At 37.3% G+C, this 27,474-nt stretch overlaps 1 protein-coding gene and 1 long non-coding RNA gene across 2 annotated transcripts; one reads left to right on the top strand and one right to left on the bottom strand.

Moving 5' to 3' along the window:
* Positions 1–495: 495 nt before the first annotated feature.
* On the bottom strand, positions 496–23,903 carry LOC128524173 (uncharacterized). Its single transcript, XR_008360498.1, has 3 exons — positions 23,698–23,903; positions 892–964; positions 496–554 (listed from the first exon to the last, which is right to left on the bottom strand). It is a non-coding gene; the product is annotated as an uncharacterized LOC128524173 (long non-coding RNA).
* LOC128524172 (interferon-induced protein 44-like) lies at positions 17,193–26,147 on the top strand. The gene is made up of 9 exons (XM_053496577.1): positions 17,193–17,311; positions 17,650–17,687; positions 18,009–18,275; positions 21,104–21,134; positions 21,295–21,490; positions 21,604–21,747; positions 21,940–22,111; positions 24,538–24,638; positions 24,746–26,147. The coding sequence occupies exons 2-9, from the start codon at positions 17,663–17,665 to the stop codon at positions 24,944–24,946; spliced, it is 1,137 nt and encodes a 378-aa protein (XP_053352552.1). The 5' UTR covers positions 17,193–17,311; positions 17,650–17,662; the 3' UTR covers positions 24,947–26,147.
* Positions 26,148–27,474: the final 1,327 nt, after the last annotated feature.

Genomic DNA, 27,474 nt, shown 5'->3' with positions numbered 1-27,474 from the left:
AAACAAAAAGTTTTACTTTTTAAATAATATAATTAATTTTTGGAAGTGCACTATAAGTAAATGTATGCAGAGGTGTTTGTTTTACAGTTGCAGGAGTCCTCCGCTAAAATATTTAAGAACCTCTGTTTTAACTGCTGAACATATGGGATTAATGTATTCATAAATATTATGAAACCGGTTGTTCATACTGAAACAGAGATGTCACTAATATCATCTCCAAGGCAGCATGCTTCAGTTAGCAGAAAAACATAATGATGCTAAAATCACATACTGTATATAAGCCTGTCCCCTTACAAAAGGTGCAGTAATGTATACTGTACTGTATATAAGCCTGTAACCTCACACAGAGTGAAGTAACATCTGATTCTATTTAATGTCATTTGCAGCAATGCTTTACATGCACTTTAACTGTTTTGCTAAAGAATAAGCAAACTGAAAATAAATACTCAACTATAAATTACATTAAAGACTTTATTTACAAATTAATAAAATACATGTATATATTGGTAATGCAAGAAGGCAGAGCATCAAGGGTCCGTCCTCTTCATGATAATCTACAACAGGGGAGAAATAAAGACATGTTCATATAAGTATCTAGTAAAAAGACTTCATGATGTTACTATGCAGTTTGACACACACACACACACACACACACGCACACACACGCACGAATGCAGGCAGGCAGGCACGCACACAAAATGTAAAAAAATGCAAGCTTTTAGTAATGCTGTGTACAATTATTTGGTTTTGCTATTAAGGATTGCTGCAACATTTGGCCCTATCTACATCATTTATTAACATGTCCATAAAGAGAAATGTGTCCCTGTCCCCTGATTACGATGTGCTCAGTGGTGTTCTTGAAAAGAGAGGTAAATACTTTTGAGCACTTACCTTCTGCTCAGGATGTAAAGCTGGTGTAGAAATCAGCTGATACACAGGCAGTTGATGATTTACACACAGTTTACTGTAAAAAGGAAAAAACACAATAGTACATATTATTCGCAATATAAACACAAATTTAATGACTTTATAATAGAATAGATAGAACCCGAACAAAAGTCCCTTTTCTTGACTGTTACATAAATCGTGTAAGCAAATAGCTAACTACTCAGAAGATCTCTAACTATGATACTATCACTACATAATGCAGGAAACATTATATGGCACTCAGGAACTCCAATAAACTGCATACAACAATTCATTAACCATCTGTAACATTTAACCCATAACAGGAGCAGCTAAGAATTAGCTCAGGGATAATTAGCAATAGTTGATAGGTAAGGGCTGACATTCTGCTATCTTAGCTCTTTTAGTAAGCTAGTGCTTAGCATAATATTAACTTGCTTATACACTCACCTAAAGGATTATTAGGAACACCATACTAATACGGTGTTTGACCCCCTTTCGCCTTCAGAACTGCCTTAATTCTACGTGGCATTGATTCAACAAGGTGCTGAAAGCATTCTTAAGAAATGTTGGCCCATATTGATAGGATAGCATCTTGCAGTTGATGGAGATTTGTGGGATGCACATCCAGGGCACGAAGCTCCCGTTCCACCACATCCCAAAGATGCTCTATTGGGTTGAGATCTGGTGACTGTGGGGGCCATTTTAGTACAGTGAACTCCTTGTCATGTTTAAGAAACCAATTTGAAATGATTCGAGCTTTGTGACATGATGCATTATCCTGCTGGAATTAGCCATCAGAGGATGGGTACATGGTGGTCATAAAGGGATGGACATGGTCAGAAACAATGCGCAGGTAGCCCGTGGCATTTAAACGATGCCCAATTGGCACTAAGCGGCCTAAAGTGTGCCAAGAAAACACTGTCCCAGCATTACACCACCACCACCAGCCTGCACAGTGGTAACAAGGCATGATGGATCTATGTTCTCATTCTGTTTACACCAAATTCTGACTCTACCATTTGAATGTCTCAACAGAAATCGAGACTCATCAGACCAGGCAACATTTTTTCAGTCTTCAACTGTCCAATTTTGAGGAGCTTGTGCAAATTGTAGCCTCTTTTTCCTATTTGTTGTGGAGATGAGTGGTACCTGGTGGGGTCTTCTGCATTTTCGCCCACAGGACTGGATGTTTTTCCCTTTTCACACCGTCCTTTATAAACCCTAGAAATGGTTGTGTGTGAAAAAACCCAGTAACTGAGCAGATTGTAAAATACTCAGACCGGCCCGTCTCGCACCAACAACCATGCCACGCTCAAAATTGTTTAAATCACCTTTCTATCCCATTCTGACATTCAGTTTGGAGTTCAGGAGATTGTCTTGACCAAGACCACACACCTAAATGCATTGAAGCAACTGCCATGTGATTGGTTGATTGGATAATTGCATTAATGAGAAATTAAACAGGTGTTCCTAATAATCCTTTAGGTAAGTGTAGATTCATATTTGGACAAGCATTTTACAGAAACAGTGGAGCTAACTGTTTATATCACGTGTGTCCAAATACACAATTAAATTAATATATATTAATGAACAAGCTAGTTTCCCCGTGCTAAGCACTAGCATTTAGCATAGTGATATTAACTTGCTTATAAATCCAAATGTGAATGTATATTACAGAGATGCAATGGAGCTGATGGTTTACATCAATGTTTAATGGTCTAAATGAGATGATATTCCTTTTAATCACTGACATTAACACTCGGCTTGGCATTTTCCCCAAACACTTCAAAAGTATTGTTATGCTCTTAAATGCCCCCCTGCCACGGATTGCCCCCCTACATAATCTCTTTCAAATATTATATTAGGACATACATTAATAGGTTAATTATAATCAAATGTACTATTACTATTATAATTAACCCTAGGCACGTGACAGCCGTCAAGACGATTAATACAAATCCCCCAAAATGATTATTTTATGGCACATTTATTTTGCAGGGGTTTGTCAATGTAAAAATAACAAATTATCACAAATTACACTTAATAAATATAGTTTGTGGTAAAAAAAAATACACGAAAAGATTTTTATTATAAAGAAGAATATTCAATTATTTGTCACATGTACTTTACAGCGAAATGTCTTCTTTGCATATCCCAATTAGGAAACTGGGGTCAGAGTGCAGGGTCAGCCAGTTTACAGCGCACCTGGAGCAGATAGGGCCTTGCTCAAGAGCTCAACAGTGGCAACTTGGTGATGCTGGGGCTCGAACCCCCGACCTTCCGATCAGTAACCCAGTAACCGACAACCTTAACCGTGTTAGATCATGTTCATCCAGCTCTCTGAAGGAGATTGATCCCTTTGTTTGGTTTTCGTTTGTTCTTAGCTGTTAAAAAGGGACGTCTGGTCACCTATGCTCTGTATCCGGCAACAAACGGAACTGAAAGTTATTTTAAATTGCCATTACACTTTGTCAGCATTAAATGTTCTTATTTCTTGCTCTTTGTGTCATCGGGTCATCCTTCGGTCATGCTCCTTGGTCACCCTCTAAGTTTTCTACGGTTTTTCTACTTCTCTGCCTCCTGCCTGTGTATTTTCTACTTCCCCAAATTGAGTGTCAGTGGTTGTTCATCTCTCATATGGTTTAAAAAGCCTTCTGGGTATTTGACATTAAACTTACTTTAAACTGGACATTGGCTTACTTAGAGTACTACAGTGGAACCTCAGATTGTGAGTAATGCCGTTTGCGAGTGTTCCGCAAGACAAGCAAAGATTTTTAATAAATTTTGACTTGGAAAATAAATAAGTCTTGGTTTACGAATAATCAACATCCATGCATGCGTGTACTGTTTACTATAATGCCATGACCACGTGTGTGCGCGTAAAACATCTTTTATTTTGTGTTTGTATGTGTGTATGTACAGCATGCATGTACTGTTTATTATAACACGTTTGTTTGCATGTAAACCAAAATAAAGTGTCATTAGAGAGGTTAAAGATCCATTTTCTCTCTCTCTCTCCCTGCATCAGCTTGCACTTTGTGTGCACGCACGTCATTGGACACTATACCCCTACACACACACCGCTCCCCTTCACTCACACACACTCTCTTACACACACTCTCTCTCACACACACACACACACACACACACACACACACACACACTCTCTCTCTCTCTCTCTCTCACTCTCTCTCTCTCACTCTCTCTCTAATGGAAAAACTGCTCTGTCACAATTCTTTTCAAAGGTAAAGTGCAGGTTAATTTGTTTTATTTTTACTTTACAGCGGTGATTCTTTTAGTATACGTGAGTGTCATTGGAGTTAATGTCACCCTTGTTAATTTTTCCAATAAAACAGTCTTTCCATTAATGTGGAAAATGGGGGTCAGGGGTAGCTCAGTGGTTAAGGCATTGGACTACGGTTCGAAAGATCCCAGGTTCAAACCCCACAACCACCAAGTTGCCACTGTTGGGCCCTTAAGCAAGGCCCTTAACCCTCAACTGCTCAGATGTGTAATAAGATAAAAAGAAAAATGTAAGTCGCTCTGGATAAGAGCATCTGCCAAATGCCTAAATGTAAATATGTAGATGGTCATGAAAATAGCATGAAATTCAGCACAAAGTGATGTCTGCTTTATTTTTATGCATGTATGACCTTTTTATTAGCAGCTCTATAATTTAATCCTTGTAGCCCGTAAAAATAAACCAATTTTAGCTAATTGCAGCTAAGAGACTAGAGTACATAAAAATAAATAGATAATGCTTTTATGAAATGCCTCATGTATTATTAATAAATTATTTATTACAACTATAAAATAACTGATATACTTTTAGAAAAAATAACCTACAGAAGCTTTTGAAACAAAATTAAACAATGAACCTAAATAACATTACTAAATAACTGAAAAAAATGAGTAGCCTAAAAGCTGTTGATTTTTTACACAAACTCTATTTTTTGCTTGCCTGGGATGGACACAAATGACCATATTGGACATTTATCTGCAAAACTAACAGCCAGAATGGCCACAACACACACAAGGTAGAAAGAGAAATGGTTAAAATATCTCTCCATGTAGTTTGGATTACCACCCAAAAATAAATAAATAAAATAAGAATAATAGTAATTTTAATCACATAAAATTAGAAAATTGCAAAATATACACTTAATCCCCTTTTTATTTATGTTGTCTGTGTGATAATTTTATGCTCCATAAATACTGTATGATGTGATAATACGACTAGACTTTTAATACGATATCTGCTAAAATGTGCTACTCTGAGGACTCACTTCCACACAGCTTAAAGTTGATTATGTTGCTTAATGGATCAGGAACCAAAGGCACACCATCATAATGTAACTACTATAAAAAGATTACTTATTAATTGTGTCTGCTGTTGTGGCTACTCTTTTTGTGTAAATTAATAAATGATAGCATTAATGAATGAATGAATGAATGAATGAATGAATGAATAAATGGATGAATACAAACAGCCATGAACAAAGGAAAACAAAAAACACAACAAAGTAAATAAGTATACAGCTGCAGAGGCACATACAATTACAAAAACAGAGGACCAAACTAAAAACACAAAAAGTCATTTAAAAATAACAATTACGAGCTAATTAAAGTAAAATAACAAGTAGTAAGTAGATGCAGATCGTAAAACCAGTCACAACAGAGTGGATTATCTAGTTTAAACAATATGACCAGATATAGGGTGCTCTTCAGCAATGGCCATCAATACATCTGGTATAGAAATGATAGATTGTGGTTAGGATTTTTTATCCTTTTAATATAAACATTGGCTTTCTGTATAGTAAAGAAACAAAGAGATACTTCGGGTATGTAAGCGCTTAGTGCTGATTGTTAGGAAGTGCTTTTCTTTATAAAGGTAGAGTGTAGACTACCCTATATGCCCCTTTTTTTTTACACAAGTCTTTTACCTTAACCAATTAGCATCAAAATATAATAAAAGTATCAAAAGGAAAAATGCAAAATGGCGTTTGCATAATAATACAATGCTGAGAAAAAGTATTTGCCCCCTTTCTGATTTTTTTCTTTTCTTGAATGATTAAGATAATCAAACAAATTTTTAATAATATTACACAAAGATACCCTGAACAAATACAAAATGCAAATCCATCAAATTATGGTGAGAGTAACTATTAAAAAATGGAGAAACCTTGAAACAGTGGTGAACCTTCCCAGGTGTGGCTGGCCACAGAAGCTTATAAAAGAACCCAGAACAAAATCTAAAGAACTGCAGACTTTACTTGCCTCAGTTAAGGTCAGTGTTCATGATTTAACAATAAGAAAGTGACAGAACAAAAATGACATTAAAGGAAGAGTTCCAAGGTGCAACGGGAAGGGTTTTTATTAGAAAAATCTTGGATATCTCCAAGACTTTTGGGCAAATATACTGTAGACTGATGGGACAAAAGCTGGACTTATTTTGTGTGCATTCAATTACTTCTGGTGTAAAACTAACAAAGCATTTCATAAAAAAAAAAAGGCATACCAAAAGTGAAACATGGTGATGTTTATGATGGTCTGAGGACCAGCTTCAGGACCTGGACAGCTTTCCATGGAACTATGAATGCTGCGTTCTACCAGAAAATCCTGTAGTAGAATGTCTGGTCATTATTAGTGACCTCAAGCTGAAGTGCACTTGGGGTATGCAGCAGGACAATGATCTAAACACACAAGCATGTCCACCTCTAATTGTTTAAAAAAAAACAAAATTAATGTTTTGGAGCGGCCTTGTCGAAGTCAGGACTTAATTCCAATTAAGTTCCTTAAACAGGCCATGTTCACATGCCTGTGAACCCCCCAATGTTCCTAAATTAAAACAATTTTGCAAAGAAGAATGGGCCAATATTTCTCCACAGCGATGTGAAAGACTCATTGACGGTTATTGCAAACACTTACTTACTATTGCTTCATTACTTTTGAGGGCCAGGTATTCACTTCAGTAATCGATATGTAATATAATTTTTTTTTTTTTGATGATCTCAATCATTTAAGTGTGACAAAAACATGTTAATTATTAATGGTATATCTGGTAACAGGTAAAGGTGGGCCGCATTCTGAATACATTACATTCTACTGAGTAGATTAATGCATTAATGCTTATGACCAATTCTTATTCCTTTATGTGGTAAAATTATTTATTAATTCAAAATGCTTTAACTTTATTATTGTGATGAAGGGGTATTGATCGGACCAATTCTAGAATTTCATTTTCAAGGTGCGCAAACAAATAGTTTTAAAAGTTTTTTAAAAATTGTGGTGGATTAGATGAACTAGTTCTGTGATTCTAAAACCATTGACGATCTACAACTACTGGTATTTAAAACACATAAAAAAAAAGCAGTCTTCAATTAAGGAGTATAATAAGGACTTTCCTAACCCTCTTCCATCTCTATTATTGCCCCTGAAATACTGTAAGTCTGTATGCCTAGCTGGTTTTCCTTGACATGCTGACAATACTTTCTGTCTCTGAAAAGTTCATTCAGTAGTCATTCTAGCTCACACAAGGGCAGTCTGAAGTATTGTTATTGAAAAGTGTCTCTTCCATTGGTGTACTCCTTCATTAGGCAGGGAAGCAAAGGGTATTCTGTGCCCCCAATAAAAAATAAAATAAAAATAAAATGTAAAATAATAATAATGATGATAATAATAATAATAATAATAATAATAATAATAATAATAATAATAATAAAGACTCCTTTATTTTGAAATGAGACCCACCCACAGCAAGGATACATACTGTGAACTAAGTGTCAGGTTACTGTACATACTGTACACAGAGCCCAAGTGGACTCTAAGTGCTTCACATACAGTATTTGCCTTACTATTTTTAAATCCAAATGTGTTTGCCATCTTTCCTTGTCCTAAATAGCAGTGTGTGCAGCCAACTTTTTGACACTGTTAGGCAATCTCACAGTTGTCTCTTTTCATGCAAGCGACTCTGAAACAACAGCAGTTTTCATACTGATATGATATGCTGATTATATATTTTGCAATGCATGATTTACTTTGTATTAAAACTTAGCCCACCAATTAGAATTCCAACTGGATTCTTGTACTAAACCTGTTGTGTCGGTTGCAGGATCTGTATTGCGAGAGGGTTGTACATTCTGAAAATAGTAAGTGTGTTTGCATGTGACAGTATCCAAAACATCTGGGTGGCAATGTTAATTACACGATACGTTTGGCGTCATTAGTTTTTGCCGTTAAACGAAATCAGCTTATAAACAAGGGAGTTATTGTCTCACACTCTGAAGGCATACAAATGTGTCACCAGTCTACACATGTCATAAATATCTTCAAACTAAAAGTGACCTAAAACTATGTGCACCAGTTTCCATGTGCACAAAAAGACAAAATGCATAAATATTTAAAAGTACACAGGTATTTTTGGACTAGGCTTTAGTCTAGCAGCTCATTTAAATGGTTCTAGATGCACCTTCAACAGTAGGTGTGATTTACATAACCTGATGAGAAAAGGGGAAGCGATAATAACAACCAACAATAACCTGGAAAGGATTTCATAAAAAATGACTAGTTAAATGTGTAACAATTTGGACTTTGAAATATGTTAATTTATTTATAATATTTTTCTCGTTAAAATAAAATTCAGACACAGAGTTTTGCCAAATCTGGCCACGCTCTTTAACTCCACCCCCAAGGACAGAGTGTAGAGATTTCATTTGGGAACAAAAGAGGAATCAAGAATGTTCTAGCACACTCTAAAAATCATCAGCTAAGCTATATATAAATTATAACTTATAACTTAATAAAACTCTTTTATCTGTTAGCATTATCGTCTGCTCAGTTACTCTCACTCTTACATATTTTGCCATTACTAACAAACTCAGGTTTTTTTGCTCACTTTCATGCTGTTTTTGCACAATTAATACTATTTGCACTGTTGTCACTTAACCATGAATAAAATTGCACATCAGGCTTGCTCTGCAATTAACTTCATTTCGCCTATTAGTCTCTCTTTTTTTTTCTTGTCATTTTGTGCTTAATTTATATGCATCTTATATATCTTGCAGTTTTTTGTTGTTGCCATTATACTGCTCAGTTCTCACATTATGCTGTGCAAACTGATTATATGTAAAATATACAGTGTGCAATCACATCTACAACCTGTCTTAGTGTTACTGTGTGTACTGCTGCTGCATATCGGAAATGTCCTTTGGAATCAACAAAGTGTCTGTCTGTCTATCTATCTCTAAAAACAAGCTGTTGTAGCGTTTAACGTTATAATGACAATGAAAAGCTGCCGGCATTCTCCACCATAATACTGTGTATAGGTAGAGTTTTAACAGAATAATGACCATGAATAGTTTCCGGCATTCTTCATCATTAATACGTAGGGTTTACATAATCAAGACAACGAATGACGGTTGCATTGTCCACCAATAAATATAGACATTTTAATGTGAACACAATGCCAACGCATCCTTCATCATTAATAAGTAATTTTTAGCTCTGGGTCAGAGTTGTATCGAATCTTTAACGATTCGTTTTAATTTGATTAATTGAATCAAAATTTATTACGTACACTATATTGACTACCCGTCCAGCGTTTAGCACAATTTAGTGTATCTTACTAGTTCTGGTTATCACATGGCCAACAGCTATAACACAAAATCTAGTATTAAGCAATTTATGAGCAAGGTAACACGATCTGGGCAAATGTTTAGACTTTAAAATACATGACCAAGACAACAGTACTTTATAAAGAAACGAGAATTTATTTGACTAATCTACGATACATGAAACTACACTACTTGAACGCACGCGCACACACACACACACATTCACACAAACAATTTGGCAAGTGAAAATGAATGAAGTTATTCTAGTACTGGTTACTAGATCAACGAAAGTCACAAGAGCAGAGTCTTGGGTTCAATCTTACGGTTTAGTTATGAAACGAGCACCAACTTCAGCAAGGTATGCAGCATTGTTTGTTTACTTGCGTTACGTTTCGTTCTCATCCTTTGGTTCGCCTCCAGCGAAGGGAATCACGGCGTTGCTGATTGGTTGGTGCGCTGTTGTAGAGATGACGTCAGTCGGAAAAGCCCTTCGGTGAGGCGTTGGTTGCCTGGTTACCGATGGCTGCGCTCTGGAACTTTTTCTGAGGTTTCCTTCGTTGCTGGGCTTTGGAGTTCTGGCACGAAGTCTCGTTGAGAGTTCTTGAAGAGCGGATGACGCCAGCAGCGGCGGCGCAGCGCCCGCAAGGGCGGAAGCCCGAGCTGCTTGGAAGATGTTGTAGGTTGCAGTTGTGATGATAACTTCTCTTCTTCTTTCTTGTGGACTTCCTGAGGGTTTTTGTCCCTTGGGGGTCAGGTCGTCCCACAGGTGATTCATCCAATCGGATGTGATTGCAGGGCTTAGCCACACCTCACGTGGTTCCTCCTTCTGTGCATAAATTAGCCAGGTGTTTCGGCAGTCACGTGTGACCCATCCGGTTGGAGTTTTTAATACTTTATAAAAAGTAATTTTGCATGAGCTCTGTTCATGCTACCAATTACCCATGTTCACCAACATTCTTGAAATAAAGCCAGCTTGAGATTGACACCAAACATTACATATCTTACCCACTCATTCCTTCCTTTATCTAATAAAAAGGTTTGTAAATGCTGATTACACCTTGAACGTTATGCAGATTAATCAAACATGTACACAGGAATAAAAGGAACTAAGTAAATATATGTAAATACGTTTTGCCCTACTGGCACACTTTAAAGATGTTTAAAATAGTGTCCATGCCGTATGCCTTTGTTCATGGAAAGGCATGTCTTCCAGAGGTCAAGAGACTGTCCAGGTGTGATGAGGCCTCTTCCTCCCCAGCTTGGGGTGGAGCTGTAAAACTGTCTTCTTTGTTTACCGGATCGCCGATTTACACCCTCAGTTTCGGGGTCTACTTCAAAGCATCTGGCCTTGTGGAGTTTCTTAGTTTTACAGACGTCCCCCTTAAGATAGCAAACCAGATAAGGTTATCAGAATGGTGCCATGCATGCTGGAAGAGGGTGTTCAGGAATGTGATCCATTGACTGTTCTCTCTATGGGAGCCCTGTTATTCGCTACATATCCCCCTTTTTGCTCGGTGAAGTTCCATTCGCGAACATCAGCGGGCACTGGAAGTAGAAACATAGAGAGAGAGAACAGGCACACACAAGACACAAACAACACCTCCATAACCAACTGAATCATGGTGCATAACCTAGTTACCTCGTATGGTCTGGTTACGAACACTTAAAACGACATAGGGGTGCTTTTGGCTAGGCTTTATCCCGAATCGGGTTGTTTAAATTGACTGACAATGATTTTACTTTCACTTTGGGAAGAAAGAGTCAATCTAATTTTTGGCAGCTGTACTCAAGCTTGGTTAGGATAATTCCCTGATCAAAGAAAGCGAAAACACAGGGAAATAAAAAAATAAAAAAATAGACAACACAAAGAGAAAGGGCCACAAGGACACAAATAGGTTGAGGAAACTAAACTAGTGTCACATGTGTGGAGCAACTCCTTTCTACCAGAGGTTGGGCCTAGCAGTGCAGACAGAGGAGGGTGATTAGGTGTTTGTTTACAAAAGTGAATAAAATATCTGTATGTACCTTCCTAGAAGGACCAAAGTATGTTACTGTGGTGAAAGGTATAAGACAGTTGATCTGTGTCAGTGGTCTGTTTTTCCCCCCCTTTCCAGTTTGGAACAACTCTTTAATCATCCTTCTCATCAGTTCTTAAAAGTCTTGACATTGGTGATGTCTTCAGCTCATTTGTGGCTTGGGCTTGAGCTGGATTAGCTTAGACTTTTGACTAGTTTCTTTGTTGAATCATTGTTCTGATTCAAGGTCAGAAATCTTTGTTGAGAGCTTCCCGGAGCAGATGGTAGTCAGTCTTTGGGTGAGCTGCACACTTTAGGTAGCTGCACACTTTTGGGCTGTATGTTGTTCAAAGCCAGAGTTTACCTTGGTCAGTGATGTGGAGTCTCTTTTCTAGATGGAGATCACTTTTCATACATAAGTCTGGAAATCTTGGCTGCCTGGCAGACGTGGCATAAATTTATCAAGGTGCCTGGCGAGTTGGTCAAGTTCTGCGCCATGCGATGCTCTGTGGCTGGAGGGAGCAGGTTCCCGGTGTTCTGCCATGAGGTAGGGTTCTTTGAAGGGGGCTGGGGGATGCGTCGCCCCGCCCGTCGCTTCTTCCACTACGTATCGGTCCAAGAACAGGGGACCTGGTCCTGCTCAACAGGGTTAAGATGCATGCATGTCGTTACCTTGACGGATCGTGGCACCATTCACAGGCGGGCTTGAGTTCCTCGGTGACGCTGTAGGACTCTTCTTTGCTATGGTCCATCTGTCGCATGAGGTAGCTGAGCTCGTTCCTTGCTTGTCCAGGTGAGTTTTGAGGGCTTTAATTCTGCCATTTTTCTCCCTGGGGTCAGACGTGGCCTTTTCTAGTAGCTCTTTTGCATACTGCAGCCTGTCGGAGAGATCAGCGTAGTTTGCCTTGCCTTGTTCACTCTCACGTGTAGTAGTTGCCAGAATTGCTTGCAGCACAGTGATTTCCACTTTGTCCTGCTCTACCTCGTCACCCCCTTTCTGTCGCTCCTGAGCTTCCAGTTTCAGTTGCTTGATGCGTTGTTGCACACGCCAGCTCCTGCTGTAGATAGGCGGCGTGCCTGTTGCGCAGCATTAATGCGACAATGAGTGTGTGACATAAGGAGCCGGTGATGTTGGACAGTTCATTGGGACTATAGCACTGACTTGGGTCTTGTCTCATACGGCTCGTTAAGTTGTCATCTAGCTGGTCTGGCGTCTGGTACTTTAGTGTTTCGGCAGCCTTAGGTAGGAAGCTGTCGTTGCAACACTTGTCCATGTCTTCAGATCTTTTCAGCGACTGACAGGTCTGTGGTGCGAGACATGTTTTGATGGGGTTCTAGAACCACGACTGACACAGATGTGAGAGAAAGAAACAAAACAAAAAGCAAGAGAGAAAAAAAAAACAACAAACACAGCAAACAGATGTGTAAGTGTGGGCTACTGCCGAGTGTGGTTCTTTGTGACTGTGGTCCTCTGGTGGGCATGCTACTAACTGGGAGTTTCTGTGGGAAGAGCTAGTGAACACACAGTTAGCATGGCTAGAGAACCGATGCAGAAAAGAACAACAACACAGAGCAAGGGATAGAGTAGTCATGGTAATTTTCTACTTTCCTATAAGAGGAGGTTTCTTTTTTGTGTAAGGAAAGGTTAGAGCTAATGTTAAGCTGAGGAAAAACAACAGAAACCGCATTTCTGTGGCAGAATAAGTTCAATACCAAATTTTGTTTTTCATTCCCCCTTTTGTTTTATTAATTTTGATTTGGAAGGGTGCTCCTAAGTAAAGGGGTTTAAGATGGGGATTTCTCAGTATGTGATTGTTATTTAAGATTTCCTCTAGGCGAAAGAAACAATAACAATGACAGTATTGGTTAACTCAGCATTAGGGCTGACAACCATACACAGATTGAAACACTTTTAAACGCGTCTTCAAAATTTTATGGACGGTTTCCTAGTTGACCTGCTCTAACCTTGGCTAGGTAGGATCCCAGCACGAAAAGGGAAGGTACGGTGAGAGTCGGGCGCATTTGAACCTAAGAATTCACGCTTCAACAATATGTAACGTTTCTACCGTTCTCTGCTTTTGTGACTTTCACAGATACAATCCTAGAATAGCAGCAGTAGTCAAACCAGGAGAAAAACTGAGTTAAAGAGAAAAAGAAAGTGTGGGGTTTCCTTCTAATGTGAGGACACTTAACAGGGTTGACCAAGTTAGTTAAAACTGGGTGACAAAAGACCTGGTGGATAATGTGAAACCTTTCAAATTTGAAGTTTAAATTATGAATTATAGCTAATTATTGAGCATTAATTAGCACTAGAATTGGTAGAAGCAATTTGTTATTAACTCCATTGATTGTCTATCATTAAATTAGGGACCCGACTTCTAATTTATTACTTAATTTTGAAAAATTTCAAACTAATAATGATAGTTGATGATCAATTTTGAAAGATGTTTATCATCAAAATCATATACAGTAAGTAGTTACAGTTACAGTGTATGATGAACACCGAAACTGTAATAATTTATGAAATTGAATTTAAGTTTTAGATGAAAACAATTAGACAATGATCAACATTCCAGTATGTCATCAAAATCAATGAAAGTAATTTTGCTTAATCCCTTAAGTATAGGTAAAGTAATCAAGAGGGGGTCAAAAGAGAAAAAGGAAAAAGACCCAGAAAGATGCTACGTGCTAACCGCTAGCCTTAAATGCTACTAGCACAGATGCTACATGCACACAGGCTACAATGTAAACGCACTAGGTTTGCTAACTGACGTAGCTCATGCTAGGCTTTGTTTACAACTGGTATTAGATAGAGCGGGCGGACTGTGCTTGCGCACTTAAAAGTTATCGCGGAAGAGGTTGTTTAGAGTTTCCGGGTCACAGTCGTCGCTATAGTTACGTACACTTAAACGAGCGTGCTAGTTCAACAGTTATGGGTGGTCAGTAAAAATGGCAGCGCATTTAACAATGAACAACCCGAACAACCCTAGTTAGCTCTTTATAGCTGAACGACGTCAACTCCACTCGTTAGAGTGGGGCACACAACTTAGTTGTTACTACATTTAACACAACAATGTTGCTGAGATCTCGGCGGATCTCAGCCCTTTGTCAGACAAACATACCGACATTAAACACATGAACAAACGTGTCTTTTGACCGCACATTTTACTTTAACGAGATTAACATTCTCCCATGCAACGCATTTGCCACTCTCTCAGAGCACCGCGTTTAGTTCACTAGTTTAAGCATGAACTGCAGTTTACTTTAACGTATAGCTGAGCTTGAAAATGGAATACGCATTTCCCGCTCGCTATGAAGGCCTTTAAAAGATTAGAGGAACATCGCTCCAATCAATATTTATCGCAATGAAGGAAGATTTCTTCGTTCCAACAAGCGATGTTGATACTATTAAAATGTACAGCGAAGAGGTTGCTTCGTCTTTAGCGCACAAGTTTAATATTATAAACTGCAGTTTACTTTAACCATTAACCGTGACTAAATGTTATGCAAATAGCGGCTGTTAACGTACAATACTGAAGGTGGTTTTAAACCATTCAATCAAAAGAGTAAGTTCGCGTTGCATTTCATTCATTCACACAGTGGTGTGTCGCAAAACAAGTACGTATACAGTATCGCAAAACTCTGTTTCTCTGCCTCTAATCTATTTTTGGACAATAGAAGAGATACAGTAATCGGTCTTGGTTTTATGAATTTTTAAGCCAAACAATGCCCGCTTTCATTCTCCACCATTATATATGTAGCGTTTAACGTTATAATGACAATGAAAAGCTGCCGGCATTCTCCACCATAATACTGTGTATAGGTAGAGTTTTAACAGAATAATGACCATGAATAGTTTCCGGCATTCTTCATCATTAATACGTAGGGTTTACATAATCAAGACAACGAATGACGGTTGCATTGTCCACCAATAAATATAGACATTTTAATGTGAACACAATGCCAACGCATCCTTCATCATTAATAAGTAATTTTTAGCTCTGGGTCAGAGTTGTATCGAATCTTTAACGATTCGTTTTAATTTGATTAATTGAATCAAAATTTATTACGTACACTATATTGACTACCCGTCCAGCGTTTAGCACAATTTAGTGTATCTTACTAGTTCTGGTTATCACATGGCCAACAGCTATAACACAAAATCTAGTATTAAGCAATTTATGAGCAAGGTAACACGATCTGGGCAAATGTTTAGACTTTAAAATACATGACCAAGACAACAGTACTTTATAAAGAAACGAGAATTTATTTGACTAATCTACGATACATGAAACTACACTACTTGAACGCACGCGCACACACACACACACATTCACACAAACAATTTGGCAAGTGAAAATGAATGAAGTTATTCTAGTACTGGTTACTAGATCAACGAAAGTCACAAGAGCAGAGTCTTGGGTTCAATCTTACGGTTTAGTTATGAAACGAGCACCAACTTCAGCAAGGTATGCAGCATTGTTTGTTTACTTGCGTTACGTTTCGTTCTCATCCTTTGGTTCGCCTCCAGCGAAGGGAATCACGGCGTTGCTGATTGGTTGGTGCGCTGTTGTAGAGATGACGTCAGTCGGAAAAGCCCTTCGGTGAGGCGTTGGTTGCCTGGTTACCGATGGCTGCGCTCTGGAACTTCTTCTGAGGTTTCCTTCGTTGCTGGGCTTTGGAGTTCTGGCACGAAGTCTCGTTGAGAGTTCTTGAAGAGCGGATGACGCCAGCAGCGGCGGCTCAGCGCCCGCAAGGGCGGAAGCCCGAGCTGCTTGGAAGATGTTGTAGGTTGCAGTTGTGATGATAACTTCTCTTCTTCTTTCTTGTGGACTTCCTGAGGGTTTTTGTCCCTTGGGGGTCAGGTCGTCCCACAGGTGATTCATCCAATCGGATGTGATTGCAGGGCTTAGCCACACCTCACGTGGTTCCTCCTTCTGTGCATAAATTAGCCAGGTGTTTCGGCAGTCACGTGTGACCCATCCGGTTGGAGTTTTTAATACTTTATAAAAAGTAATTTTGCATGAGCTCTGTTCATGCTACCAATTACCCATGTTCACCAACATTCTTGAAATAAAGCCAGCTTGAGATTGACACCAAACATTACATATCTTACCCACTCATTCCTTCCTTTATCTAATAAAAAGGTTTGTAAATGCTGATTACACCTTGAACGTTATGCAGATTAATCAAACATGTACACAGGAATAAAAGGAACTAAGTAAATATATGTAAATACGTTTTGCCCTACTGGCACACTTTAAAGATGTTTAAAATAGTGTCCATGCCGTATGCCTTTGTTCATGGAAAGGCATGTCTTCCAGAGGTCAAGAGACTGTCCAGGTGTGATGAGGCCTCTTCCTCCCCAGCTTGGGGTGGAGCTGTAAAACTGTCTTCTTTGTTTACCGGATCGCCGATTTACACCCTCAGTTTCGGGGTCTACTTCAAAGCATCTGGCCTTGTGGAGTTTCTTAGTTTTACAGACGTCCCCCTTAAGATAGCAAACCAGATAAGGTTATCAGGATGGTGCCATGCATGCTGGAAGAGGGTGTTCAGGAATGTGATCCATTGACTGTTCTCTCTATGGGAGCCCTGTTATTCGCTACACTGTTTTACTTTTGATTTCATAGAAAAACTCCTCCCCCCTGCATACAGACACACAGCAGCAAAAGTGAAAGAAGAGTGAGCACTCTTAGGAAAACAAGCAGCAGTACACAGCTAGAACAGCAGACAGAGACACACAGGCTTTTCATTTCACTTTGAAATTTACACACGGTAAGTGCTCCTCATTTAGAACGATAATAACAACTATATTTCTCTCTCTCTCTCTCTCTCTCTCTCTCGTTCCGCTTATGTACACAAAAATGCACAAAACATACATGTGCATAATTCTATTAAATACCTTTAAATTACATTATTTTATTTATTTTGGAATAACTCAATTTTAATATGATTTATTTAAAAGTGTCACTTTTGAAGAAAAAACATGGTGCTATGCTATCCAACACTTTTACTTTCTGTTTAGTTTTGCCACGGCAACTTCTCTATAGCGACAGTATCAAGCACTAGTAATGTAAGTGATTCAGTGCTTTTATACTGTTTATATTTTTCAGTATATTGTCAAACATGGGATCTGCTCCAACTAAACCTGGTATGTAAAACAACCCAACTTATTGAAATACTCCAGTAATAGTGTGTTTCGAATGTGTCTAATTGAATATGCAGCTTCTAGTAATTTAAAAAGAAAAAGGAAGAACAACGGCATTTATGAAATTATTTAAACATAGATATTGGGACAATGGTCCCTGCATATGATATTGTTCCCTCTAATATGTATATATACACTAAGTCTGTTAATCCTGTATATTAAAGACTGTGAGAGTGGGTTGATATGTGCAATTCACCTAAACGTGATATGAATCACTTCATGCCTGACCATATAATATATTTCTTTTTCCTATCTGTCTAACAGAATTTGTTACAGTCTTGGCTGACAAACATGTTACAAGTGGAGATAATATTATTCTTCAGTGTCAGGCAAACACAGAAGACGTAACTGCATCATGGGAGAAGGACAGCCATACACTGTCTTGTGTAGAGGGCAAGCACACTGTGAAGAAAATTGGTACAAGATTTGTCTTGGAAATTTTAAATGCCCAGGAAAGTGATGAAGGAAATTACAAAATAACCCTGAGCAACAGTTCAGGTTCAGCCTCATGCTCTGCCCTTGTCAGAGTCGGCAAGTAACAATAATCCTTTACTTGAAATAATATCAATATAAATGCTAATAATAACCTTTCCTAACTGCACAAACATAAAAGATGTTTTTATTTTTAAATATAAAGTTCAGGACCTCTGAATGGCGTAGTGGTAAAGTGCTTGCCGTATTATCATGAGATCGCTAGTTTGTTTCCTGGGTGGTGCAGTGACCTTGATGGGAGAGTGCCCTAACGACCGGATGGAAATTGACTACGACTAAATTAGGGAGAAAATAATTTAAAAAAAATACATATATACTGGTGAAACTCGAAAAATTAGAATATCATGCAAAAGTTCATGTATTTCAGTAATGCAACTTAAAAGGTAAAACTAATATATGAGATAGACTCATTACATGCAAAGCAAAATAGTTCAAGCCATGATTTGCCATAATTGAGATGATTATGGCATACAGCTCATGAAAACCCCAAATCCACAATCTTAGAAAATTAGAATATTACATGCAATCAATAAAACAAGGATTGCACATAGTACATATCAGACCTCTGAAAAGTATAAGTATGCATATGCATGTAAAAGTATAAGTATGCATATGTACATATGTACCAGAATGCCTTAAGCTCTTCTGCATTGTTCGGTCTCATGTCTCTCATCTTTCTTTTGGCAATGCACATAGATTCTGTTCACAGTTTCCTGGCCAATCAAGCACAGTAATCCTATGGTTTTGGTGCTTTTGGCAGTGTCGGCAGGTGCCAAGTCCTGCCAAAGGAAGCATGAAGTGCTCCAAAATCTCCTGGTACATGGCTGTGTTGACCCTGAACTTAATGAAGCACAGTGGACCAACACCAGCAGATGACAAATCAACATAGACTGTGGAAACTTTACACTGGATTTCAAGCATCTTGCAGTGTGTGCCTATCCATTCTTTCTCCAGACTTTGGGTGTTGTGTTAACAAATGAGTTGCAAAAGTTGCTCTCATCAGAAAAGAGGACTTTGGACCACTGAACAACAGACTAGTTCTTTTTTTTCTTAAGCTTAGGTTAGACGCTTCTGACATCGTTTGTTGTTTGCCAGGAGTGGCTTGACAAGAGGAATACAACGTTTGAAGCCCAAGTCCAGGAACCTGTCTTTGTGTGGTGGCTCTTAATGCTCTGACTTCAGCCTCAGTCCACTCCTTGTGAAAGTCCCCAACACTTTTGAATGGCCTTTTCCTGACAATCCTCTCCAGGCTGCAGTCATCCCTTTCCTCCTTTTCCTTCCACACTTTTCCCTTCTACAAAACTATCTATTAATGTGTTTTGATACAGAACTTTGGGAACATCCAACTTCTTTTGCAATTACCTTTTAAGGCTTTCCCTCCTTATGGAGGATGTCAATGATGGTTTTCTGCACAACTGTCAGGTCAGCAGTCTTTCCTAAGATTGTGCTTCCTACTTCACTAGACTGAGAGGCCATTTAAAGGCTCAGAACTCTTTGCAGGTGTTATGGCTTAATTAGCTGATTAGAGTGGGACACTTTGAACCTAGAATATTGAACCTTTTCAAAATATTCTAAATTTCTGAGATTGTGGATTTGGGGTTTTCATGAGCTTTATAAAAATTATGATGGCGCCGGTGAGGCCAGCTGCCGTCATGACTGCTCCGACCCCTTTTTCTTTGGTGGATAAAACCATCCGCGACGCTCTGAGATCTCGCACCGCTGCCTATAATGCAGGACTTGCGTCGGGGAACATGAACTTGTACAAGGCTGCATCATACAACAGTGAAAAAAGGCAAGCAGTTCTACGGAAGGAAACTAGAGTCACAGCTCCAACAGAGTGACTCTAGGAGCCTGTGGCAGGGACTAAGAACAATAGCGGACTATAAAGCACCAACATCCGGTATGACGAACGCGGACGTGACTCTGGCAGACAAGCTGCACACATTCTATGCTCGCTTCGAGGCTGCAGCTAAGGCATCCTGATCTGAAGGAAAACATCACAACCTGGTTTGGAAACAGCACCATGCAGGACAGACGAGCCTAACAGAGGGACAGAGCTCCCTGACTTGTACTCGATCTACAGCAAGCGGTGCTGGACCAAGGCCAGGAAGATCGTGAAGGGCCTCAGTCACTGCAGCAATGGACTGCTCTTTCTGTTGCGGTCTGGAAAGCGATTCCGCTCCCTGAAGGCCAACACAGAGAGACTGAGGAGGAGCTTCTCAACCATAACACCACACAGACTGATACCAAAATTGACTGAACATTCATGGACACTTATAGACACATTTATGCACACTTACAAATTTATATTTTCATTTTTGGACCTGAAACTTTGATAAGACACTTTTTATGCATATTTGCACACTTCCCAGTAATTTTTACTTCATTTTATTTTCTTTATTTACACTAAATTTCTATTTTTTTCTATATTTTTCCTTATTTTGCTATATTGTGTAATGTCCTTATTTGTACAGAATATTTGTATTTTTATTCTACTTACATTTATTTTCTATTGTATTTCTTTTTATTCATATTTATTTATTATCTATAAACTTTAATTTTTTATGGTCATGGGTGGTCGTAGAAGCATTTCACTGCATATCCTACTGTGTATGACTTTGTATGTGACAAATCAAATTTGAATTTAAAAATTTGAATTTGAGCTGTAAGCCATAATCATTTCAATTTTGACAGACCACGGCTTGATAGACTTGCTTTGCATGTAATGAGTCTATCTCAATATTAGTTTCACCTTTTAAGTTTCATTACCGAAATAAATTACCTTTTGCATTATATTCTAACATAGTGCAATATTTACCCTAGTACTCAGTTATATTGTGTTTAGTTGTCATGTTTTTTTTTTACAGAAATTAAAAACTGGAGAGAAGTGCAATGGAGGTAAGTTCGGCCACATGTAAGGTATCATTATCCTTCAATTTTAATTTCTAACAAGGCATATGTACAGTGAGTTGCTAGTTACAGTACTAATGGAATTGTTATAACTGACATAGAAACTAATATACTGTAAAAGCTGATAATATTGTACATTTTCTTTCAGCAAAAAAGATTCAATGTTAAAGACTCTCAAGTCATTTAAGATTTGTAATGAAGTCAAAGAGCTCCGCTACCTTGTGTATGGACCAGTTGGAGCAGGAAAGTCCAGCACCATAAACACAATCAGATCCATTTTTGAAGGACGTCAATTTGTAAACTGTCTGGCTGCTGCAGAATCTACTAAGACTCACACTCTATGTGTAAGTCTATATTATTTAGTCTTACGTGTGTGATCCCTTTATATTTTAAATGCATGACACAGGTAACTAGATAAATATTGAAATGCACTTTTTCTGTACTACTGTACTTCCAGTTTGAAAGTTACAGATTTGCAAATGAAGAAGAATCATTTCCCTTTATCTTCTACGATATAATGGGTGCAGAGGCAGAAGAAGACGGGGTGCAAACTCAAGATGTCATCAGTGCTTTAAAAGGTCACATAAAAGAGGGGTATACGGTAAGATAACACTTAAACTTCAGTGTGAACAGATTTCTGTGGTTGGTTATCCCAGTCACACCATATGTAAATTAGTATAAAACAAATGTCATTAAGTAAAATTCTGCCAGTGTGGACAGTGGAATATCTGAAATATCATTCAAGCCAGTTTTGGATGACAGCACAAAAACTTTATGATGTTCTTTTCTTTAGTTCAACCCTAACACTCCATTGTCTGAAAGCAACCTTTATTACAATCAAAATCCCAGCCTAAGTGATCAGATGCACTGCCTGGTGTATGTTGTACCAGCTGACAAGGTTTCAATGATGAAACCAGACTTTCTCAAAAAATTGGAGAGTGTCAGAAAAACAGCAAGCAGAATGGGTGAGATTATTTTTATTATTATTATTATTATTATTATTATTACTACATTACATTAAAATATTTATTTTAAAAGGCGCTTTAAAGGTAACATATTATTAGGGCTAAGAATGAATACGGTTATGTAAGAATAGGTGTGGTTGAACAACATAGTACAGTAAAACCTCGGATTCCAAGTATGTTTGCAGCAGACTAATGACTAGTATACTTGAAGTTTGCAATTTTGGAACAACTTATTTTGTACTAAGTGTATTTAAGTTGTAATTAAATTTTACAAAAGCACAATTTTAAGTGTATTAAGTATACTTTTGTGTGTTAAAGTGAAACAACTTTAACTGTACTTAGTACACTTAAAGTATATGGCTGTGTGTGTACTAACGTACATACCTGACATTAATTAATACAATTTAAGTATATATTTAATGTATTATAAGTACATTACAGCTATTTTTACCGTGTTACAAATACATGATTAATATACTAGGAGTATATTCTTATTGAAGCAGTAGCATGATGTTATACTTCTGGACAATTACAAATACTAAATAAGTACACTTTGTGGTTAATACAAATTGTATCATATTGAACTTTATTGTATCATACAGTACACATAACCTTCTATACTACAGTATTGCAAATGTATTACCAGTACACTAAAGGTGTTTAGGATAATTTACAAATGCTAAATGCATTTTCTACACTATAACATGTTTTTGAAACACATTACATTAGTACAGTAATTATGAGGCAGATTTTATTCATGAGTTCAACAGATTTAATTTGCACAAGGTTACAAAAAAGCACTTTTATAGTTTATTTGTGTTCAACAAAACGTGTTCAGAAACACACAAACTTAAATTTGAACTATTTTCTGAACACAGACAAACATTAATATTAGAATATACAGGTACAGTATTAAATTAAGCCTGGTGTGTTGATTCTAGCTGTTACACAGAGACTGAAAACAGGCCAATAGCTACTAAGAGTGCAAACATAAATGATCTAAAACGAGCAAAAAATTATTTTCAGCGCACAAAAAACACGTGTGAGAGAGCGCGCGCGCGTGAGAGAGAGATTCGGCGTGCAAAACCAAATCTAAAAGCGCACACGCACAAGAGAGTAGTGCACTAAATATAAGAACATATGAATAAGTACTGTACATTTAAATTTTCCTAATAATATACTGAGACTACCGTATATTAAAAATTTTATTCTAATTATACTTTTTGTACATTTATACAATGATTATTTTGAGCAAATACCAAAAATTTATTAAAAAACAAGTTTAAATAAGTATACTTTGGAAATTAGACTAACACTTAAAGTATATTTTCCAGTTATACATTTTTGGAAAGTGTACCATAATACAATTATTTTAAAGTATATTTAAAGTTTAATTCTAAAATTTGGTAAATGTTAGTATACTTTTTATATATTAACTGATGGTACAACTTTTTGTTAGTATATTTGCAACGTATTATTGAGGATTTGAATATATTTGTAATACACTGAAGTGTATTTTTTTTCACTTGGGCATACACAGCGGAAATACTTATGTAAAGTAAAAATAAAACAAATTAACCGTTTACCTTTAAAAAGAATTGCGACAGAGCCTTCTTTCCGTTAAAGTATGTGTGTGTGTGTTTGTTTGTAAAGATGAGAAGAGGAGGGCTGTGTGTGAAGATAAGAGGAGGAGAGAAGGGGCCCAGTGTCCAATGTTGCGCGTGCACATACACTGTGTGTGTGTGTGTGTGTGTGTGTGTGTGTGTGAGAGAGAGAGAGAGAGAGAGGGAGAGAGAGAATAGATTTTTAACCTCTCTAACACACACACACACACACACACACACACACACACACACATACACAGCGCATGTAAACACAAACTCTAATGGAAACACTTATCTGTTGGGATTTATTTTTACTTTTTTCAAAGGTAAACTGCAGGTTAATTTGTTTTGTTTTTGGTGGTTGTGGAATAAATAATCTGAGCTTTCATTCTTTCTTATGGGAAAATTTGCTTTGATTTACGAATGTTTAGATATATATACGAGCACCCTCCCGGAACGAATTATGCTTTTAATCCAAGGTTCCACTGTATGATAAACAAAACTGTTGAAATCATCCTTATAGCGGAATCACAAGGCCTAAAGTATGCATCTTTGTACATCTTATAAAAAGAATAAGTTTTTTTTTATAATTACAAATGTTTACTGTTCATCAGATCAGTTTATGCATTGAGATGGTCATGAAAATGGCATGGAATTACACAATATGGCCCATATATAAGGTTAAGCACATAGTGATGTCTATTTTATTTTCATGCATGGAAGACTTATTTATCATCAACCCTATAATTTAATCCCTGTACCCTGCTATCATTTAAATGAAATAACAAACGTTTCTCGGTGTGTTGCCTGATCATACTACAGGAATCCCTCAAGTGGTTTTCATGACAGGAGTAGACCGTGCATGTCAAATGACAAAGGAGAATCTGCACAACGTCTACAAAAGCAAAAAGATCAGAGAGAACGTATGTACTTTTGCTAGAGTTCACCTATATCACTAAAGAGATTTCCTAATACAATTTTTAAATTAACAAATTAATGACATTATGTGTATTTCTGTGTCTATACTCAGATGAGAAAATACAGTAATGCCCTGGGTGTGCCTGTGAACTGTATCTTCCCTGTCTTGAACTATCATGAGGAGACCCATGTAAATGAGGATATAAACTGCCTGATGCTGGATGCCTTAACACAAATTATACATTTTGCTAATGACTATGTGGTCAAATTCTCTAAGGGACAAATTTCACATCAACAACCACATTGTGAATAAAAAAAGAAAAAAATTCACAAGATATGAAAGGGAGAATGACAAAAATAATTTCTTAATTTCTAAAAGCTAATTGTTATTTAAATTCACCCAATCCTCAATCTAAATCAATCTGATAAAGCAACACATTTTAAAATATAAAACTTACAGTATATTATTGTTAAGATCCCACTTTTAAAAAGGAATCTATCTATTAATTCTACAGATATAAATATAAAATGGTTGCTTTGCATAAGGGAGAATCAGAAAATAGTACAACTTAACATAATACTTACAGTAGGTAGTCGACAGGAATGCCTATTACCGCCATGCTTACCACCGTTGCCAAACACCAGCGGTCAAAATAAACCAGTTGGATTTTAAAGTCATTCATGAAATAACCGCCAAGTGGCGAAATGTGACATTTTTAGTCATCATCGTTTTTAAATTTAATTAGAGCTTATGTCATAAAAAAGTCATAACAATATGTTGTATCGAAGAAATACTACAGTGATGGGAATTTTAACGTCCGAGTACTTTATACAACAAACATGAAAAATCAGAACCAGAGCTATTGACATTTATTGTACAATAACACACTCATTTAAATGTTGTTTAGACAGATGATCAAGTTCACTAGCTAACAATTTTACACAAAAAAAATAGAATATATATATAACCTTTTATATATCCTACTGTAACTGTGTTTGTATCTGTTTATTGTTATTATTTGTGTCTATGTGTCATAGGAATTTTTCTGGGAATTTTGTTGTATTAAATAATATTTATAATCAGGGCCTCTTATTCCTATGTATTCTAGGTTGTTGTTTGTTTATTTTAGGTTGTTGTATGTGTCGATAGACGATGAGTGAGTGAGTGTTGTTTTAGTGTTACTGTGTGTGCTTTACATTGTTAAACAACATTCAAATGCAAATAATTCACGCTTGCCCACTTCCCCAGGTGTGAACTTGTCTCAGCTGTTCTCACCTATACATTCAGATAAATTGAAATGCATCCCTCCCCACTTAAAGATAACAAGTCAGCTAGTCAGCTCCTGGGACAAGGATTACTTGCCTCTTAGAGCTGAGGCCTTTCAGAAGACCTGTAGTGGTTCAAGCCTCTTCTTAAATTTGTGTAAATTTGAAATTTTCTGGATTCTACATTCTAAAATTGACATTGTTACCATTTTTAATTCTTGGAATGGAATAAATGTAGATTTTCCTTATCATAGCATGAGTTGTATTGTTTTTTTCAACTCTATACACAGAAACTATATGCACGGGAACATTAAAAAGTAAATGCAAGCTGAAAATGACATGGTAACCACAAAGGAATGGAAACCGATGCAATACAATGTATTTGAACAGCACATTGTTGTTAGTTTAATTTTAGCCAAGGTCAAATGAATATTGACACTCCTTTGCAGGACTGCACTTTTCTTGAACAATGCACTTTAGTAACCAGCGAGAAAATGAAACCTGCAATATACTGTACAGCAAAAGAAGAGGAATTGCATCATTAATTAAAAAATTAATAATGAGCCGCAGCTCGTTGAGAGCAAATACATTTTAGTAAAACATTGTAATGAAACAAATTCATAATCACAGTACTAAAATTACAGTACAAATTTAAAATTTAAATTAAATGTAGGTGTTTTTTATTTGCATCGAGCTTAAGCAATGTAAACGTGAACACAGTAAGCCTTTAGATTTTATCAAGTGTGACACTATAAAACAGACTCTGGTCTGGAAAATGTGGGTGCTACATTTATAATCAGATTAAAGTGTGAAAACTATATAATAAAACTATCTAAGCTACCCTGTATACAGTGGGGCAAAAAAGTATTTAGTTAGCCACCAATTGTGCATGTTCTCCCACTTAAAACTGTAATTTTCATCATAGGTATACCTCAACTATAAGAAACAAAATAAGAAATAAAATCTAGAAAATCACATAGTAGGATTTTTAAAGAATTTAGTTGCAAATTATGGTGAAAAATAAGTATTTGCTCACCTACAAACAAGCAAGATTTCTGTCTCTCACAGACCTGTAACTTCTTCTTTAAGAGGCTCGTCTGTCCTCCACTCGTTACCTGTATTAATGACATCTGTTATCAGTATAAAAGACACCTGTCCACAATCTCAAATAGTCACACTCCAAACTTCACTATGGCCAAGACCAAAGAGCTGTCAAATGACACCAGAAACAAAATTGTAGACCTGCACCAGGCTGGGAAGACTGAATCTGCAATAGGTAAGCAGCTTGGTGTGAAGAAATCAACTGTGGGAACAATTATTAGAAAATGGAAGACATACTGTACAAGACCACTGATAATCTCTCTCGATCTGGGGCTCCATGCAAGATCTCAAAATGATCACAAGAACTGTGAGCAAAATCCCAGAACCACACGGGGGGACCTAGTGAATGACCTGCAGAGAGCTGGGACCAAAGTAACAAAGGCTACCATCAAACCTGCAGTGTCAGACGTGTCCCCCTGCTTAAATCATGTCCACATTGTAACAAATTGATGTAAATTTACAGGATTTTTTTTT

Source organism: Clarias gariepinus, chromosome 5 (genome assembly GCF_024256425.1).
Source record: "Clarias gariepinus isolate MV-2021 ecotype Netherlands chromosome 5, CGAR_prim_01v2, whole genome shotgun sequence".
Lineage (NCBI taxonomy): Eukaryota > Metazoa > Chordata > Actinopteri > Siluriformes > Clariidae > Clarias > Clarias gariepinus.
The sequence above is the reverse complement of the archived record's forward strand: the minus strand, read 5'-3'. Positions and strand labels throughout refer to the sequence as shown.